This window comes from Lycium barbarum, chromosome 4 (genome assembly GCF_019175385.1).
Source record: "Lycium barbarum isolate Lr01 chromosome 4, ASM1917538v2, whole genome shotgun sequence".
NCBI classification, from domain to species: Eukaryota; Viridiplantae; Streptophyta; class Magnoliopsida; order Solanales; family Solanaceae; genus Lycium; species Lycium barbarum.
In genome coordinates, this window is record NC_083340.1 from 25,200,313 (window position 1) to 25,218,105 (window position 17,793).

At 34.6% G+C, this 17,793-nt stretch overlaps 1 protein-coding gene and 1 long non-coding RNA gene across 2 annotated transcripts; both read left to right on the forward strand.

The window, feature by feature from the left end:
* Window positions 1-3,059: 3,059 nt before the first annotated feature.
* Window positions 3,060-5,987, forward strand: LOC132635623 (uncharacterized). Its single transcript, XR_009580637.1, has 2 exons — window positions 3,060-4,943; window positions 5,497-5,987. It is a non-coding gene; the product is annotated as an uncharacterized LOC132635623 (long non-coding RNA).
* A 9,263-nt stretch (window positions 5,988-15,250) lies between these two features.
* Window positions 15,251-16,312, forward strand: LOC132635624 (tyramine N-feruloyltransferase 4/11-like). The gene has a single exon (XM_060352080.1). It carries the CDS (start codon window positions 15,452-15,454, stop codon window positions 16,181-16,183), a length of 732 nt encoding a protein of 243 aa, XP_060208063.1. The 5' UTR covers window positions 15,251-15,451; the 3' UTR covers window positions 16,184-16,312.
* Window positions 16,313-17,793: the final 1,481 nt, after the last annotated feature.

Sequence of the window (17,793 nt, forward strand, 5' to 3'; positions counted from 1 at the left end):
TCGTCTTCTTCGTCGCGTCGACTTTGATAGTTTTAGATCAAAACCCTATAAAATGAAATCGAGATGGACCAGAACTAGAGATTGAACTTTGTATTGAAGTTTCCAACAGGATCCATGAACACGCAGTTAATGTAGCTCACAGATATTTCAGACCAAAGGCCACAGCTTCTTCGATAGACAACAATGGCGGTTTGGGTCTTCTTCCGGCCGGGTTTAAATACCAAGTTTGCCAAGTTAATTTCCAAATCAGATTTAGAGCGTCCAAACCTTCCTCTCCTTCAAAGGTGCAGAGCTGATTTTGGTAGCCGTTACAGTAGAGAGAAGTGAGAGCATTTATTTTAGACAGAGAATTTTTTTGTTAATTAGGGTAACAATGCTATCAAAATTAACCAACTCCCTCCTTCTCCTCTCTCTCTCGCTTCCACTCTCAGTTTCATTACAAAGAGAGTTTCTCTCTAAAACTAGTTCGACAAATTAGATTGCTGCCAGGTAACATCGATTTCTTTTCTACTTTTGTATATGGATTTTCTGGAATTAATAAGATCTTTAGCTTATATTCAATTAAACATATTAGAGTAACTATTAGTAAAATCCAAAATTAATTGCAACGGGCACATATGTGTGTATAATATTGTATACAAGGTGTGTATACACCCATATACACTAATATATATTTGTATACGCCTATATACATAGTGTATTTGTCTTGTATAAAAGTGCTATTTTTATTCAAAATCAGTCCAAATCAAGTTTATACCCACTTATAAAATATTGTATAATTGTGTATAAAATTGTATAAGTGGGTATAAATGTGTATAAATGCACAATATTTGTATAAATGTGTATACATGCGTATTTTCGTGTATAATATTGTCTAATTATATTTTTTAATGTATAAACCTATACATTATACACCTTCAAACACCTATATATATATATAATGTACCTGTCTTTTATATATAAGTGTATAACACAGTATAAAAGTGTTTTTGGGCTAAAGTTTTGCAATGTAAGTTTTGGACTATGTTTTTACAATATAAGTGAGCAAATTGTATATTTCTGAAATTTCCCTAATAATTTTCTCTTCAACAATTGTAACTGTACATATAAGAAGTTAAAGATGTATATTCCTTCAAACTTTGAGAAAATTTATATATTTGCACTAGTTTTTGAGAAAATGAAAATATTTGCACTAGACATTTTTTTTGGCTAGCTACGTTGACATTCTATTTCCATAGAAAAATATTGATTTGGTTAAAATTAAACGGGCAACTTATACAAATGACTACACTTTGGGGTCTTTTTTAGACATAGCTATACTTTTGCTAATTACATTTTGTAGCTACAGTAATGTGTATTCCAATTCGGTTGTATTTCACTGTATTCAATTCGAATGCATTCAATTGGGTTATATTCATTCGTAACTACTTTTACACTGTATTCAAATTATATTATTTAAATTCAGTTGTATTCAAACAACATAAATGCAAAAAAATACAGGGATATTCAGCTGTATTCAAAATTCATTGTATTCATTTGTATACAAAAATAAAATCTCCTTCGAAATGCAAGCAAAAAATACATAAAGAAACACTCTATTTTACAGTAAAAAAGTACGAATACACTGAAATACACTCAGATCTGAGATACAAGAAAAAAAATACACTTAGATCTTAAATACACCGCCGAAGATTTTTCCATCATAGGCAACGGCGCCATCGTCAGGTAAGGATCCAATCAGAAACAATTTCTTTCTGTGTATTCAACACAAAAACAAATAGATCTCAAGCAACAACAATGATAAATACTCGGATCTGAGAAACACATTCAGATCTAAGAAATACACTCAGATCTGGCAACGGTGCCGTCGTCCGAGTTGTTTGGCCGTCAACCATTTCTTTCCCATCGCCGTCAACGGCGAAGTCGGCCGCCACGATCGATGGAAAAGACACTGGATCTAGGAGTAAATACTTAGATGTCATGCCCCAAGCCATGGTCTAGGTGTAACACGACCCTCGGTGCCTTGCTGCATGTAACTGAGTGAACCACATGGTTTGCTGAATCAACATGGGGCATGTACTAATTCGGAATACACTTTAAGACATGAATAGTCTGAATAACATGAGTCATCATAATACTAATGAAAATACTATTTAAACATGATGCAGAAATAGCTTGAAAATATAATAAGTGCTAAGCGAATACTGGCTATACGAATCTGAACATCTGACATGACAAAACTAGACTAGTCTAGTCTATGAAACCTCTGGCATGAGTCTGACTGCAAAACTGTTTACCGGAATAAGGCTCCCGGTATACCTTAACTGCATAACTGACATGAAGTAAATAAAGATAAAACTCCGAATGAGATGGGGCTCACCAATAGCTGATACGTGCAAGGTCCTAACGAGCCGCTCCGTCGTCCTGTAAATCTGCATCGTGAAATGCAGGCCCCCAGGAAAATAAAAAGGAACATCAGTACATTCGAATTGTACTAGTATGTGTTGACACCTAAGTTTTGCCCTCCAAATATTCAAATTAACTAGTCAAGCTTCTTGAATTCCAAACAGAGTAAAAGAATTGGTCAGAAAAATAAAATAAAAAAATACTTTTTAACCTGTTTTCGGCAATATTTTTTTCATTTCATTGGAAAAATACCCTAATATATGTTATATATACTTTACGTATTACTTTAACTATAAATTATGTCAATTTTATCAATTCAAAATCAATTTGCACAAAAACAAGAGTAATTAAATACGTACTTTTTAATTGTCAATTAAAGTCATATTTTACTTTGTTAAAGTCAAGAAGCTTAATTAGTTAGTTAATTTATCTCAAACTAGTTTAATTTTAAAGATTGGTTTTGATATGAAGAAAATTGATTTCATAAGGAGGTTTAAATGGCTATTTCTTAAATTCAATTCTAGCCACTTATTCACTTTTAAATCAGCCCAATTCAGCCCTCTTCTCCAATTCACAAGCCCAAACGTCCAGCCCAATTCAACCAAGGACCCGACCCACTTCTCTTTTAATTCCCCCTTTTTCAAACGTTCACAACTGCAAAGTGTAGCTAACGATTTCTATTTCCAGTTCAATCCTCAAACGCGCTTTCATCGTCTTCAGTTTCAGCCATGCTTAGTATTAGTTTGGGCTTAGCTGTTTTAGGATAAAAATTATCCTGTTACTTTAGTGATTTCTTTTTAGTTCTGTTTGGTTGTATTATTACTTCCAGTTACACTTCGCGTGCATTGGGTCCTGCTGGTTTAGTATTGATTGAGATGCGTTTATTATTTCCTAGTTCTAATTTGGTTTTGTTTAAGCTTACTACTAATTAGTCGATTTAATCGTATGATTGTTATGGCTTTAGTTCAGTTTTGTGTGAATAACAAAGCATGGGCCAATGTTTCTTTAATTTTGTGGTTAAGCATAAGTAATTCAGAGTTCTATATGGTAGCAATCCCTTTCCCTACTGTTTGCTCATGTATAGACTTTTGAGGCTGTTGTTTATGGTAAATGGGGTGTCATATTATTTTCTCAGTAGGCATGATAGCATGTTTCTTGTTACTCATTCTTCACCTTTTCCTTTCTTTGCATGATTTGGGAGTTGCAAATCCCAACTGTCTTCGAGGCATTTTCATGAACTGGCTGCTGCATTTGCAAAAGCTGCTGTTTGTATTGTGAAGTCCCTTTTTGGGATTAAATTGATGTTGCTACCACTGATGCATTTTGAGACTCATGTTGCTGCACTCTTGAGGGGTTTTCAAAGTGCTTTACTTTGATAAAAGGAGTTGCTACCTTGCTATTGTGTTTGCTGCTTTGCTAATGCATTTTTAAGAACTGGTTGTGCTGAATAAATGGCAAAACTGCTGGTGCATTAAAGTCTGTCTATTCCTAAGTGTTTAATCAAGATAGGGATTTTTGAAATGGGGAATATGTAGTCCTTCATGGTCTAACCTTTGTTTCTGAAAACATGTAGAAGGATTATCATTTTCCTTGTCTCTGAACTATCTTATAAAAAATAGTGAAAAAATAAAGGGTGATTTGAGTCTGCATGGTTGGGACAATAGGTGCAAGTGTTGTGTGTTTGATTTTTTTAGGGTTTCTCTGAGAGTTCCTTCAAGGCTATAGGCTTATAGAGTTAAGAATCTGATTTGGTTATTTCCTTGGAGGTAACAAGATTTGGTGTAAGCATTTTCCTTTTGCATCTAGTAAACAAAGTTAAAAGCTCTCCTAGTTGTAGAAGACCAACTGTGTTTGCATAATTTCACCTTGAATGTTGGTAGAAACTGTTAGCATGGGGCTTGAAAGGATAAAACATATATCTTGTTCGAAAGTTTGTTTCTCTAAGAAACTGCCTCTTTGTGTGTTTACTTGTGATGATATCCAAGTCCTGATCAAAGTAGTTCTGCATTGTCTTTCTTACTCAAAACCTCTTTCCATCACCCTGCCTGCTGAAAGCCAAGGCAACAGAGGGATTGGTTTAGCCTCCTCCGATAGCCTGCCATGCCAAGATTCTAGAAACCTTTGGATCTTGTTGCGGCATTGGAAATAGATGGTGGTAGCCCCCCTCTGTTGTCTTATCTTTCAAATTTGATGTTAGGCTTAATGTTTATGATCAGGTTTTATGCTTGCTTTCTCTTAGAAGTACTGAGTTGTTTGGTATCTTTACTGCCTGTTGACTACTACAAACGATTTAATACTAAGTGTTCTTTTAAGTTGATTAGCCTGCATACATATATAATTCTTGATACTCATCCTTTGCCCCACCCTTTTCTTTGCATGACATGGGGGAGTTTACATCCCAAACTTCTTGACTTGCTTGGCTGCAATGCCTGATGAGCTTACTGCCCTGGTTTGTGGATTGTTGCTGAATTAAAATGAACAGATACCACTAGTTGAATTGCTGTCTTAAAACAGTTGTTGTATTTGAGACATATTTGGTGAGTTTTCTACCATGTTTTAAGGCAAAAGAGTGACTGCTTTTGAGGCTGAAAATAGCTGATGTTACACTACCTAAGATGTTACAGTTTGAGACTTGGCTAGTACACCTCCAATGTTGGCTATTCGAATCAATTGATGTTGTAGTGTTGAGCCAACTATTGCTGCATTTGTCTGTGCCAACACTGCACTTGGTTGCAGCATTTTGATGATCTGAGGCCAAGCAACTGCTGTTTTAAGGCAAAGCAGTTGCTGCGTTTTGACTAAATGGTTGCTATATTTTTTGGGATGAAAAATGCCATCTTTGAGTAAACTTGTTACCACACTTCAAGGCCAATTTTTTGCTGCACTTTGGGCATTTCTTGGGCTCTTTGCAACCTGCATTTTGGCCATCTTGCTTGTTGTATTTTCGGACCATGAACTACTGTGTGTTGCTGCTATCTTTGATGAATGATGTGCCGCGAAATTATGGCACATCTAATGCTTTTTAACTATAAGTTTTACTTGTTTTTGAGCAAGTTTGTGTTAGTTTAATGTGTTTTGTGTGTTGTGCAGATATTTTGATATTAGAATGCTCGGCAAGCGAAAAATGAGGAAATGAAGTGTTCTGATCTGAATTGCACAAGGGACAGACCGTCAACATGCTCGACAGTCCGTCAAGTTGTCTCGTCGATCAAGTTTCTGCAGAGTGAAATATGTCATCAGACCGTCGACTTGCGGTTCGTCGAAGTGCCTCGACGATGGGAGTCTTGTAACTTGAAAAGTTGTCATCAGATCGTCGACTTGCACATCGACATGTCGACGACCGTCAAAGTGCAACGACGACTCATCAAAGTGCAAACCGACCTGGAGTAGGATTGGGATTGATTATTGCGAGTTTTAACTTGTATAAATACTTGGTTAGGTTTTATTTTTCAGACATTTGGAGTTCTAGACTTGTAGTAACTACTTTTGAGTTGTTCTTACTTTTGAAGACTTTCCAGATAAATACATTCATTACTTTCAAGTTTATTCGTAACTTCAATACAAAATTCAATTATGCAATCTCTAATTTTTTATTGTTTTCTTATTGCCATGAGTAGCTAAACACCTTTACTAAGGTTGTGAACCTAAGGATGGGTGTTTTGTGATTGGGGGTCGTGAATGATATACGCATAATGGATTGTTAAGGTTTATTTGTTCTTCGTTTTCTTCATATAGTTAGTGGTTGCAAACATTAGCTAACGTCATAACCTTTAGTTTATTTGGGAAAATAACTAGGATTAGGTAAGAGCAAATAACAAGAACTCAAGGCTTTAAACCTTGTTTAATAAATTCACTTAGGAATAAGAGAAATTTACTTGGTATAATTAACCGTTCTTCATACAGACTTTCTTATCTTTGGAAAAAGCATAGAATCTTTTCTTATTGGGAAATAGTCTAGATTCACATAGAGGTTAAGTGCATTCATACAAATGATCCATTAGAAGTCTATCAAGATCGATACCCATGATCATACACTTTATCTGACGGGGACACAACCTTGGTTCTTTTTACCCAGATATTTACAACTTTAAATTCCTAGTCACTTTAAATTAGTCTACAAACCAAAACAACTATAAATTCCTTTTTTTTGGAATACACTCGGACCGCAAGATTAGTATAATACTTGTTTAGTAAACTTTTCACGCCATATTCTCTGTGGGATTCGACCCTAACCTCGTTGGGGTACTATATTTGACATGGTCCGATTTATGCTATTTAAAAGTGTAATTTAAGCGTATCAATGAGCCAATGCTGCCCCAAAATACTGCATTTGATGAGAACAAATACTGCCCTTGAGCTGCTATTTTCAGAGGCAGCTTACTGCCACATATTGCTATGGTTATAACTGTTGTTACGTTAATATTGTTACTGTATTTTGAGGGTTAATTGCTGCCCTCCAGCTGCTGCATTTTGGCCATTGGTGGCTGCATTATGATGCTATTTTTGGGCTGAAGTTACTGCTTTGTTTAGCCAACATATTGCTACATTACTGAGAAGATTTGAATTAAAATGCTGCTGCATTGGTGAGCTTGTCTCTAATGCATTTGTGGCCAGCTTGTGACTCCATACGAATGCAAGTTTGTTATTGTTCTACCTGATAGAGATAACTGCTATGCTTGATGGATTGCTAACATTGTTTAGCAGCTGCCATCTGTGGCTGCGTATGCCTATTGTTTGTTGCTGAAAATAAACAGACTACCACCAGAGGCGGATCCAGGATTTAAATTTTATGGGTTCAATCTATAGAATTTTAGCATTGAACCCATTATATTTTTAAAATTAGGGGTTCATATCTACTATTTATTGCAATTTTAATAATTTTTTACACATAAATTTAGGCTCCGCGTCCAAAGTTTGGGGTTCAGTTGAACCCCAACCTTATAGGCTACATACGCCTCTGACTACCACACTTGATAAGAATCCTCTGATTTGAACATGATACCACACTTGGGCCAATGAAAAAAATTATTTTTGAGGCCATGCCTTGTCCGGAAAGGTTATCCCTCGGTTTAGGCGTTGTTGATCTCATAGTAGTTATCAGGAGGTAGGAACGAACATGCGTTTGGCGAGGCAACTAGAATGACCACTAGTCTGTAGCCAAGACATGTTTCAGATTCCTTTGCCACATTCGGAAACATGAGTCTTAGCCTCCGTAATCAAAGTTCTCAAAGTTTGATACGAGTCCGAGGGATATTATTATTATGTTCATAAACGACACCCTATGGGGTGGCATATTATTTTGACTAACTACATTTCCTTTCAATGTGTGATACAAATCAGCAAATTTGTGGAGTAAAGCTTAAAGACGAATTAAGAGAATCGGATGCTGAGAGCTTTGGAGCTTCGGACGAAGAACTAGAAAGGGCATAGAAGACCTATTGGAATATGATTGCTAAAAGATTTGGGCCCAAGGCCGAAAAGCTAAACTCTGTTTCCCTTCCCTTCATAATATGTTTACATTAGTTTTGTATAAACATGTAAAAATACATTTGTGTAGATATTGAAACCTTTATAAGTTGGAACCTAGGATTTAGGTAAACAATGTTTCGAATTGGACCCGAAAGCTAAATGGATTGTATTTATTTATTAAAAGTAAATAAATTGAAAAGTGTTTTATTATACAAAAATTGATTATCTCTCAAGTATATTGCATGATTCAAAGAGTATGAAAAAGGATTTTTTGGAACTTATTGGACTTAAGGTAATTTTCAAACCTTTGGGGCTCGAAACCCAAACCCTAAGAGGCAAATAAAACAGAGAAATATACTTGAACCATAGTTTTGAGGATTAAGATGGCCTTGGAGTAGTATATGGTTGAATAGTGAGCTTCAATGGATCAATAAGTAACAAGTAAACTCTTTTCTTAACTTATACGTGTCAAAACCTATACTATTCTTATAGAGGACATATACTCCATTTATTTTCTTATACATAATAAATAAACTTATAAGGAATAAATCATGACATTAGGACCAAATGAGTAGAAAATATGCTTAAGAGAAATCTTAAGTGTGTTTTGGTCCGGAAATCAAATGAATTGAACTCCTAATAACATTTTTCAAAAAGAAAACTAACTTTCCCTTTTAAAGGATGTTTTTGCCACAAAAGTTGGAATTTATGATTAGCATGACAAGTTTTTTTTTGCAAGAAAGGAAACATTTTAGCAAATAATCACATTAATCACACATTGAAGCTCGAAGGTTAACCGTATTCTACAGATCCTTAATACTAAGGTGCTTAAAACCTTCCCTAGGGGATCACCAAAACCCTTACCTCGAACTCCGATTTAAAAAGGATTTTTCTTTGTTTGATAAAATCCTTTTAACTCGATTTTCCTAGTTTACCAATAAATTATGTGGCGACTCTAAAAAATATAATATCCAATTTAGAGCACCAACAACCTCGAATTAGCTTTTATGCACCCGTGTAAAAGTGAACCGTAACAGTATGTAAAGCAACTGAATGAAACAAGCATGACACATGAAATAACAGAACTGAAACGAAAACTGTATCTGTAAGCTGAACATGAACATGAATATCATCTGACATGAATATGTACAACGTGAATAAAATATTTTAAGCCTGTAAAGATATCTCTGGGAAAGCATTAGTATAACCGACATGTAACCACCACGTAAGCACATGGCGTCTGATCTCTGCCCAATCAGCTAAGCTATCTTGTACCTTACCGGGTTACAAGACATGAACATGACATGAATGGATCCAATAACCCGCAATGGGTGATAACGTCCAAATCCACTCCTTAAAGAGAAAGTGTACACAGTCGTATGCAATATAATTTACCCAACTATGAGTCGGGGTCGATCCCACAGGGAACAATATACTAGGCGATTTAAACAAGTAAGGAATTATCACCAACTACGCTAAGCCAAACATTTTTTCAATATTTTGATTTTTGTTTTAACAACTAACAAAGATAGAACTAACTACAAAGCGGGTAAAATGATCAATGGCCACAAGTTTGGAAACAAAGGAAACTACACTTGATTAACAATCCACTGTATTTCACAATTTTACAACTAAGAGCGAGTTTACGTTAATTAGATAATGATTTCTAAAATCTCATTAAAAGGATTCCGACCAAATCAATGAATTTCACTCTAAGATTTTTCAAGCCTTAGAGAGTGTGATATCAAGCACAATCAATATAATGTCAAGCAACTTTCCTATTCCTAGCTCAAGTTATTAGATGAGGGTTAATCCCCAAATTCTTGTTAATTAATCTTTCCCAATCAATTTTCCTCTTCCGAGCTCAAATCGAAGTTAATGGGCGGTCTTAGGGTTAGCTAATCTCTTAAGAAACATTAAAGAACAAGATTAACTAAAACAACATTAACTCGCTTCATTAGGAATAAAAATCATTCAATACATTAGGATAACAAGAATTTTAATCCAAAACTTGGACAATGAATATTTCATAAATAAGATTCAAGTGAAGATATTAAATATTGCACACTTAGATATTCATTACAAAGCAAGAAATTAAAGAAGTGAAGTAAAGGTTCAAGAAAGTACTCAACCAAATCTTCAACCCCAAAGTGTGGTGTAGGAACCTAGCCTCCAAAAATTGTGTTTTGTGCCAAAGATGTGTTACCAAAACCCTAGGATTCTATTTATAGACTTGCCAAAACGGGAACAAATTCTGGACAAAAATACCCCTGCGCGTTTGATGCTAATCGCATCTGGTGTCGCATGTGCAACCTGCCAGTCGCAGGCTGCACAAAAAGTTTCGTAGGTTGTGCATATGCAAGCCGCTATGGTGTAGCACATGCTGCAGCAAGTACTGCTCGCATACACCACATGCTACTCGCATACGCTGCACCAACTATCTTCAATTTCTCATATCTCTGTCCACGTTTGCTGCAGTACATGCTGCACAGGATGCTGTTGGGCTGCTAGCATGTGCTGCTTGTTCTGTTTTTGCTCCGTTATGCTCTCCGGACATCTTATCCTACAAAACGATATAAACACACGAAAAGTAACACCAAAAGTGCTTGAAGAGTCACAAAAGCTTAAGGAATTAGCATCGAATATGTCGTAATTTCACAGCACATCAATGGGTAAACATGAAGGAATCATCCTAATTGGGTAGAGCGATCCTTATCCTACGACCTACGCTAGCATACGTAGTTTCATGCTGTCTGAGCCTTCTCGTAATTCGTGCAACTACCAAAACATGAACATGGATATAATTGGCTTAGTAGTCCATGAATTAAATAAACAAGATTGTAAACATGATTCATGATTGTATTATAACATGAAGATAGATATATAGTGTAACTTGTATGAAAACATCGAAGCATGTAGAAGTTTATGAAAATAAACATAAAAGTTCATATCTTGCATTTAAGAACCCATGGAATGCAAATTATGGGTTTGCATGGATTACGAACAGATTCTCAATAACTAAAATAGAATATTAAGAACACTATAAAGAATTAATCATATAAACATGGTATATCATGGTACATGTACTTAGGGTTATCATGAACATGTCTAGAACCCTAGTCTTGGTGAACTTTCATATAATCGTTGAAGAACATGGCGTGGGGAATAACAATGATGTTCCCACACGTAGATAGAAACCCTACATACCTGTAAATGTTTCAAAACTTGTGACTAATGGTCTGAACTTGAGAAGAATCCCAAAAGCCTAAATATTGAATTCTTGAACAACAAATTCCTATTTAGTAAAATGGATATATGTTAGGATTCACTTGAAAGACTTGGAATAGGCCTACCTTAGTGTATCTTGAGAATATGAAAAGTAAGAAAAAGAACTGAAGTTCCGTATTTGTACTATTTGCTGGGATGGGAAAAGTACGGGCACCATGTATGGCCTTTACATTATGGTCGTACCTGGAATGACAAAATCCAGTCATCATGATTTTTCAACTGTGGGATACGACTTGAAAGTATGTCTCGTACTTTAAAGTGCGGTCTGTATAAAATGTACGGTCACAAAGTACGGCTAGAATTACAGCCTGTACATGTTGGTCGTACCTAGAATGTCACATTCCAGTGACTTCTGATTTTTTCCTATGAAGTATGTCCACGAAGTATGGCTTGTACATAAATGTACGGCCCGTACAATTGACATAACCCATCCTTTTACCATTCTGATGCAGAAATTCTAATCCCAACAATTCCGTCTTGGTTTCTAAGTCTCTAAATCATGAACATAGCTTAGTTTAAAGGTACGAGGTGTTACATTAGATTTGAGATATACACTCAGATCCGGCAACGACGCCGTCGTCCGACCGTCAACCATTTCTTTCCAACCGTTGTCGTAATCTACGGCAAAGACACTTGAACTAGGAGAGACACTTGAACTAGGAGGAAATACTGAGATCTGATAAATGAAGATGGTGGAGGAGGAAGAATTGTAAATACACTCAGATTTGATGCGAATTGTAATTAGCTATCAAAGTAAGTTATGTATTGAAATTATTTTAAACTATAGCTACTAATGATCAGTGTTTTAAAAGGCGGGGGCGTAAGGCGAGGCGTTTTACATACGCCTCGATGAGGCGTAAGCCTCGAGGCACGGGGCGTAAGCCCCATGGGTATTTAATTTTTAGTATTTCTTAAAATAATATAATTACAATAAATATTTTTAAATAGGTAAAGTTATATAAAAAAAATAAAAGAAAACTGTAAATAAATGAAATACATATATATATATATATATATATATATATATATATATATATATATATATATATATATGTATGTATGTATGTATGTATGTATATGTGTGTGTGTGTGTGTGAGCGCGCGCGCGCGCTTGATCCTCACAAAAAAATGATCAAAGCAATCCATTATACACCGCTTATAACTTGTAATTATATATAACATAATTTTACAAGTATAAACAATACAATGAAACAAAAAGCTATTATGAAATGCAAAACAATTCTAACATTTTAACTTTCAAACACGGAAAAAAACACAGTTTCTTAAAACACTATTACTATCATACTATTCATTTTATCTCCCTATAAGCAAATAATCAAAAAAAATTATCAATATTACAATTAAAACATAACTTCTTCATGAACAAAAAATAAAATTATATGATAATTCTGATACATAGGACTTATGACCAATGACAAGTGAAAATGTACAATTCCGCTATGTGTTTTTTTTTTTTTAAATTAAGTGATATTCACCCTCACGACATTCTCAAATAGTAAATATCCAATAATACGACTTGTTATATGAGTTACACCCAATCTTCTATTTCGATAGATGAAAAACTATTAAGTATCATTATTTTGTTAAACAATTATGAGGGTGAATGATTTTAATTAAGGAATTTAAAATATAATTTGTGTAAGAACTGTTAGGCGAGCCCTGGGCGTTGGGCGTTAGGCATGTTTAGGGCGTACGGTTGGGCGCTTAGGGCGTAAGCCTCACAGGAACTAAGCCCCGCACGTTAGCCCCAGGGCGTTTTGCCACTGCCCTGCCCCGAGGCGAGCCTCTGGGCGAGTCCTGACACTGCCTTTTAAAACAATGCTAATGATAAATACCTAGTAAATGTTAGTTACACCATGTAAGAATCCCAAATTAAAATATAGTGCTACTGTACTAGTACTCCTCCCGTCCATGTTTTGTTCATGTTTGACATAGCATACCTCTTAAGAAGCAATAAATAAAATGCTAATTTTACTATATTTTCCCTAATTATTATATGTTGGAAATGAATTGGAAATAATTATAGTACTTAATAATAAGGGTAAAATAGGAATAAAATGAAAATTATCTCTTACCGTAGTTTTTTAAACTACGCAAATAAAAATAGACATGTATTGTTAGTATATTGGACAAGTAAAGGTGGATGGAAGAAATACTATATTAAGTTACGAGATACAGTAGTTTTTTATTTTGATTTTGGGAAGTCTGTTTGTTAACAGATACTAATGTTGTTGTCTTATGTCCCGTTTGGCCAAGCTTATTTTTCTCAAAAAGTACTTATTTGAAAAAAAATAAAAATGAGGTGTTTGACCGCACTTTTGGGAGAAAATAAGTGTTTTTGGGTGTAGCAAAAGTAATTTTTCAGAAGCTAAAAAAAGTAGTTTTTCCAAAAAGTTTTTTTTTTTTGAAAAGTACTTTTGAGAAAATACACTAAGAAGCACTTTTTAAAGCTTAGTCAAACATTAATTGCTCAAAAGTATTTTTTAAATTAATTGGCCAAACACAAACTACTTCTCACAAAAAGTAATTTTTAAAATAAATTAATTTTAAAAGTTTGGTCAAACAAGCCATTAAACTTTCAACAGTTTCGCGGAAAATTTATGAAAAAGTTCATTGGAGATGAAAATAATTTTCTCGGTTTTTCTCTAAACATGTTCTTTTTCAGTGTGAACACATATGGATTCATACACATGTCGTCCTTATTGAGCTTTCAACTTGCTATACATTGTCAATGTTGACGACTTGTTTTGACTTTTATATACCTCATGTAATCCACAGACTTTTTATCCATAAATTGACAGGTATTGTTACCATTACGTCCTTTGCTGAAACTGTCAACATTTTATTTTTATTGAATTCGTTTGGTTGGAAACAAGTTATTCCAGAATAAGTTATTCTGAAATTAGTTATTTCAGGATTAATTATTCCATCTTTACATAGGGATAAAATAACATTATAATGTTGAGATAATTAATCATGAAATTAATTATATAGTGATTTTATCCCAATCAAACATGGGATAAACTTATCTTAAATATAATTTCGGAATTATTTATCCTTATCTTTGAATAATTTCGTACAATGTTGACAGTTTTATGATATGTTGCAGGGTCCTAAGATAATAGCGTCCAGTTGTTTCGTTTAAGCGTTTACACGCTGAAAATAAAATGTCAAAAGAAGTTGGTGAAAGTCTTCGTCTCAATATAGATGGTGGAGTACAGTACCAATGACACTATTAAATGATGATGTAGTCTTAAGAATGGCTTTGATCTTTTACTTGTACGATTACTTTTGTTTAACAAATTCTAAGTACAATTACATAAGGTTGAACTATTTTCGCATGTTAGTGCAATATACATAAGAATTGTGACTAATTATGTGCTATCATGATTATAACATTAGTTTATTTAGTCTTATAACTACATACAAAGTAAACAAAAGTCTAACTGAAAGGTGATTATTATAGTGGTCAATGCCTGAGGAAATTTTTTCTCCCAAAACTTCATTTAATCAAATGCACCTCCAATATTTTTAAATCAGAGAAATTGATTATTAGACACTTAGTAAGTTACATGTCTCTTCCTATTTTGCATAGAAGACTCTATATATCCACTAATAAACCGTTCTCAATATTATACTAGAGGAACATATATATATATATATATATATATATATATATATATATATATATTCAAAGAAAGTAATAGAAAATTTCCTTCGCATCCTTTAAGCTATTTCAAGTAATTGGAAAAGATGGACCGGTTGAAAAAGTGATGAATTATGAGTCATATTAAATCAATAATGTTGACGTGAGATAAATTTAGTTAATAAATTTTAATTTAAATAGTCGACTCAACTTTTCTGACACAAGGCGCAATAATTATAATACTAAATTAATTACCGCTACCGGGTTCCTAGCCGCCTTCCTAAAGAAATTCTTTCGGTGTTCAAATCTTATCTTTATTTTGCTAGGATTATTCCTATGGAACAACCAGAATATGAGGCAAAAAAAATGTAGTGGAGACTCCCCTTTCACCAACTCAGAACGCAATTTGAGGTTCCTCCACCAACCCCACTAACTAAATAACACAAAAGTATTAAACAAAGACCGCATCTCTACTATAAATAACCATCATCTCCTAAAATCTTTCAAGCAATATCCCATTACAAAACATTCTTCCTGGTCCAAGGCTCAATTTTTCCTCTTTAAGCATACTTGGTACCTCAAAAACTTGCCTCTCAACTCTCTAACTTTATCAACAGTACCATGACTCCAGCTATATCTGAAACAACCACCAATTCCTCACCGGAAAACAACGTAACGATCACTGAAAAGATATACACTAGAGTCCGTCTCGCTGAGAAAGCTGACCTATACCATATATACCAACTGTTTTATCAAATCCATGCATACCATAACTACACTCATTTGTACAAAGCAAGCGAGTCCTCCCTAGCCAACTTGCTCTTTAAAGAAAACCCTCTTCCACTTTTCTACGGGCCATCCGTACTTTTACTCGAAGTTTCGCCAACCCCTTTTGCCGAACACAAGAATACCACGGACCAAGGGTTAAAACCCGTCCTTACAACATTCGACCTTAAATTCCCCGTTGTGGAAGGACAAGCTGAGGAATTCAGGTCCAAATATGATGACGGGAACGATAAGAGTGATGCTTTTATTGCAGGATATGCTTTCTTTTACGCAAATTATTCGTGCTTCTATGACAAACCGGGGTTCTATTTTGAGAGCCTTTACTTTAGGGAGAGTTACAGAAAGTTAGGAATGGGGAGATTGTTGTTTGGAACTGTTGCGTCCATTGCGGCGAACAATGGATTTGTTTCGGTGGAGGGAATAGTTGCAGTTTGGAATAAGAAGTCTTATGATTTTTACATAGATATGGGAGTTGAAATATTTGATGAGTTTAGGTATGGGAAGTTGCACGGTGAAGCTCTTCAAAAGTATGCTGATAAGGAGAAAAGTGCTGAAGGAAACTGTTAATTTATTTATTTATTTTAACTACCTTAAATTCCTATCAATTTATTCTTATTTACTTCTGAAAAAGCAGAATGATGTTCAGTGTGTGTTGTATTATTTTTGTATTTAAGAAATTTAATTGATTATCATATACGCCACAATCTCTCTATTTTTTTTTTAACTTTTACGTGGCACAATTACTATTTTGGAATTAAGTCACCGATTTGATGATTTGTGCCGTCCACAATCTGAAAATTAGTAAGTCGTGCCATCCAAGAATTTTGGTTAGCAAGTGGACGACAAACCAGTATCAACAACAATAACAACAATAACATATAAGTGAAATCCCATAAAATGGGGTCTGAGGAGAGTAAAGTGTATGCAGACTTTACCTCTACCTTGGAAGGCAGAAAGATTGTTTCCGATAGACCCTCGGCAACAACAACATATAAGTGAAATCCCATAAAATGGGGTCTGAGGAGAGTAAAGTGTATGCAGACTTACCTCTACCTTGGGAGGCAGAAAGATTGTTTCCGATAGACCCTCGGCATAAAGACAAACAAGTATCAACAACGACCCAATACCATATTTTTCTTTCTTTTTAAACATATAGAACTGATCGATTTGTTTAATCTCCTAGACGGGTCAGTCAACTTTTACTAGGAGGAAGCAAATGAGATACCTTTATGATATTTCGGCAAAATTAACTTCTTATTACACCAATTCTTTAGTGATCTTTTATGAGACTTACCAAAGTTGGATAATTTTTCATCAGGAAAATAATTTATTGACTGGGTGCATTATAACAAAAATTGACTAATCATCCAAGAAATTATATCAACTCATCTATATTCGCGTCAGCAGCTTATTTAGCGATTGCTAATAGACCATACATATTGTTGATCAACGTTCTTGCAAATTCTTCTCCATCATATCACAATATAGGGCTTTGTACAAGACGACATTCGGGACCCTTCGCCTTTATATGATTTGGTGAATTTGTCCCACAGTAAAACCGTATTGAGAAGTCCATAATTCGTACGTAATGATGTGCAATTGTGCGTGGTCATCAATCAATTTTATAAATTTACCTTATCCACTTTAATAGTTTAATTTGTTAGGGATATTGATGGCTCTCTTACTTTGTCTTATAGTCAATATTTTATTTGTACCTTAGCGCTCTCGCGTTGTGTTAAATGCACTTTATAATTAGCGGTACTTTGCATTAGAAGGACATTTCGGCAATGATAGGCTTAAAATTCTATCTATAATCTCAGGAAACTACTTCCAATGACTCTGGATTGGTGACTTTGAACTTATGTTCCACTTGTCTTTGGGTAAAGTAAACCCTTCAAGTTCAAACGGCAAAATTTGTTAAATTTAAAGTTTTGCTTTTGGAATAAGTAGAATTTAAGATCACCCACCTTCAAGATCATTCAAAATAATGATCACCCTTAAAGTTTAGACATGTCCTTACTAAATCTGGAGTGCTTTACTGCTTGTTGGACTGTTCTAAATCTGGAGTGCTTTACTGCTTGTTGGACTATTTCTATTGCAAGGATCTCTTACATACTTATTCGGTATTAATTCATAATTCACTACATCAAAAGAGGCTTTTAGTGGCAATACATTTT

Coding starts and splice junctions, on each gene's coding strand:
- LOC132635624 (XM_060352080.1), top strand. CDS start 15,452: ATGACTCCAGCTATATCTGAAACAACCACCAATTCCTCACCGGAAAAC.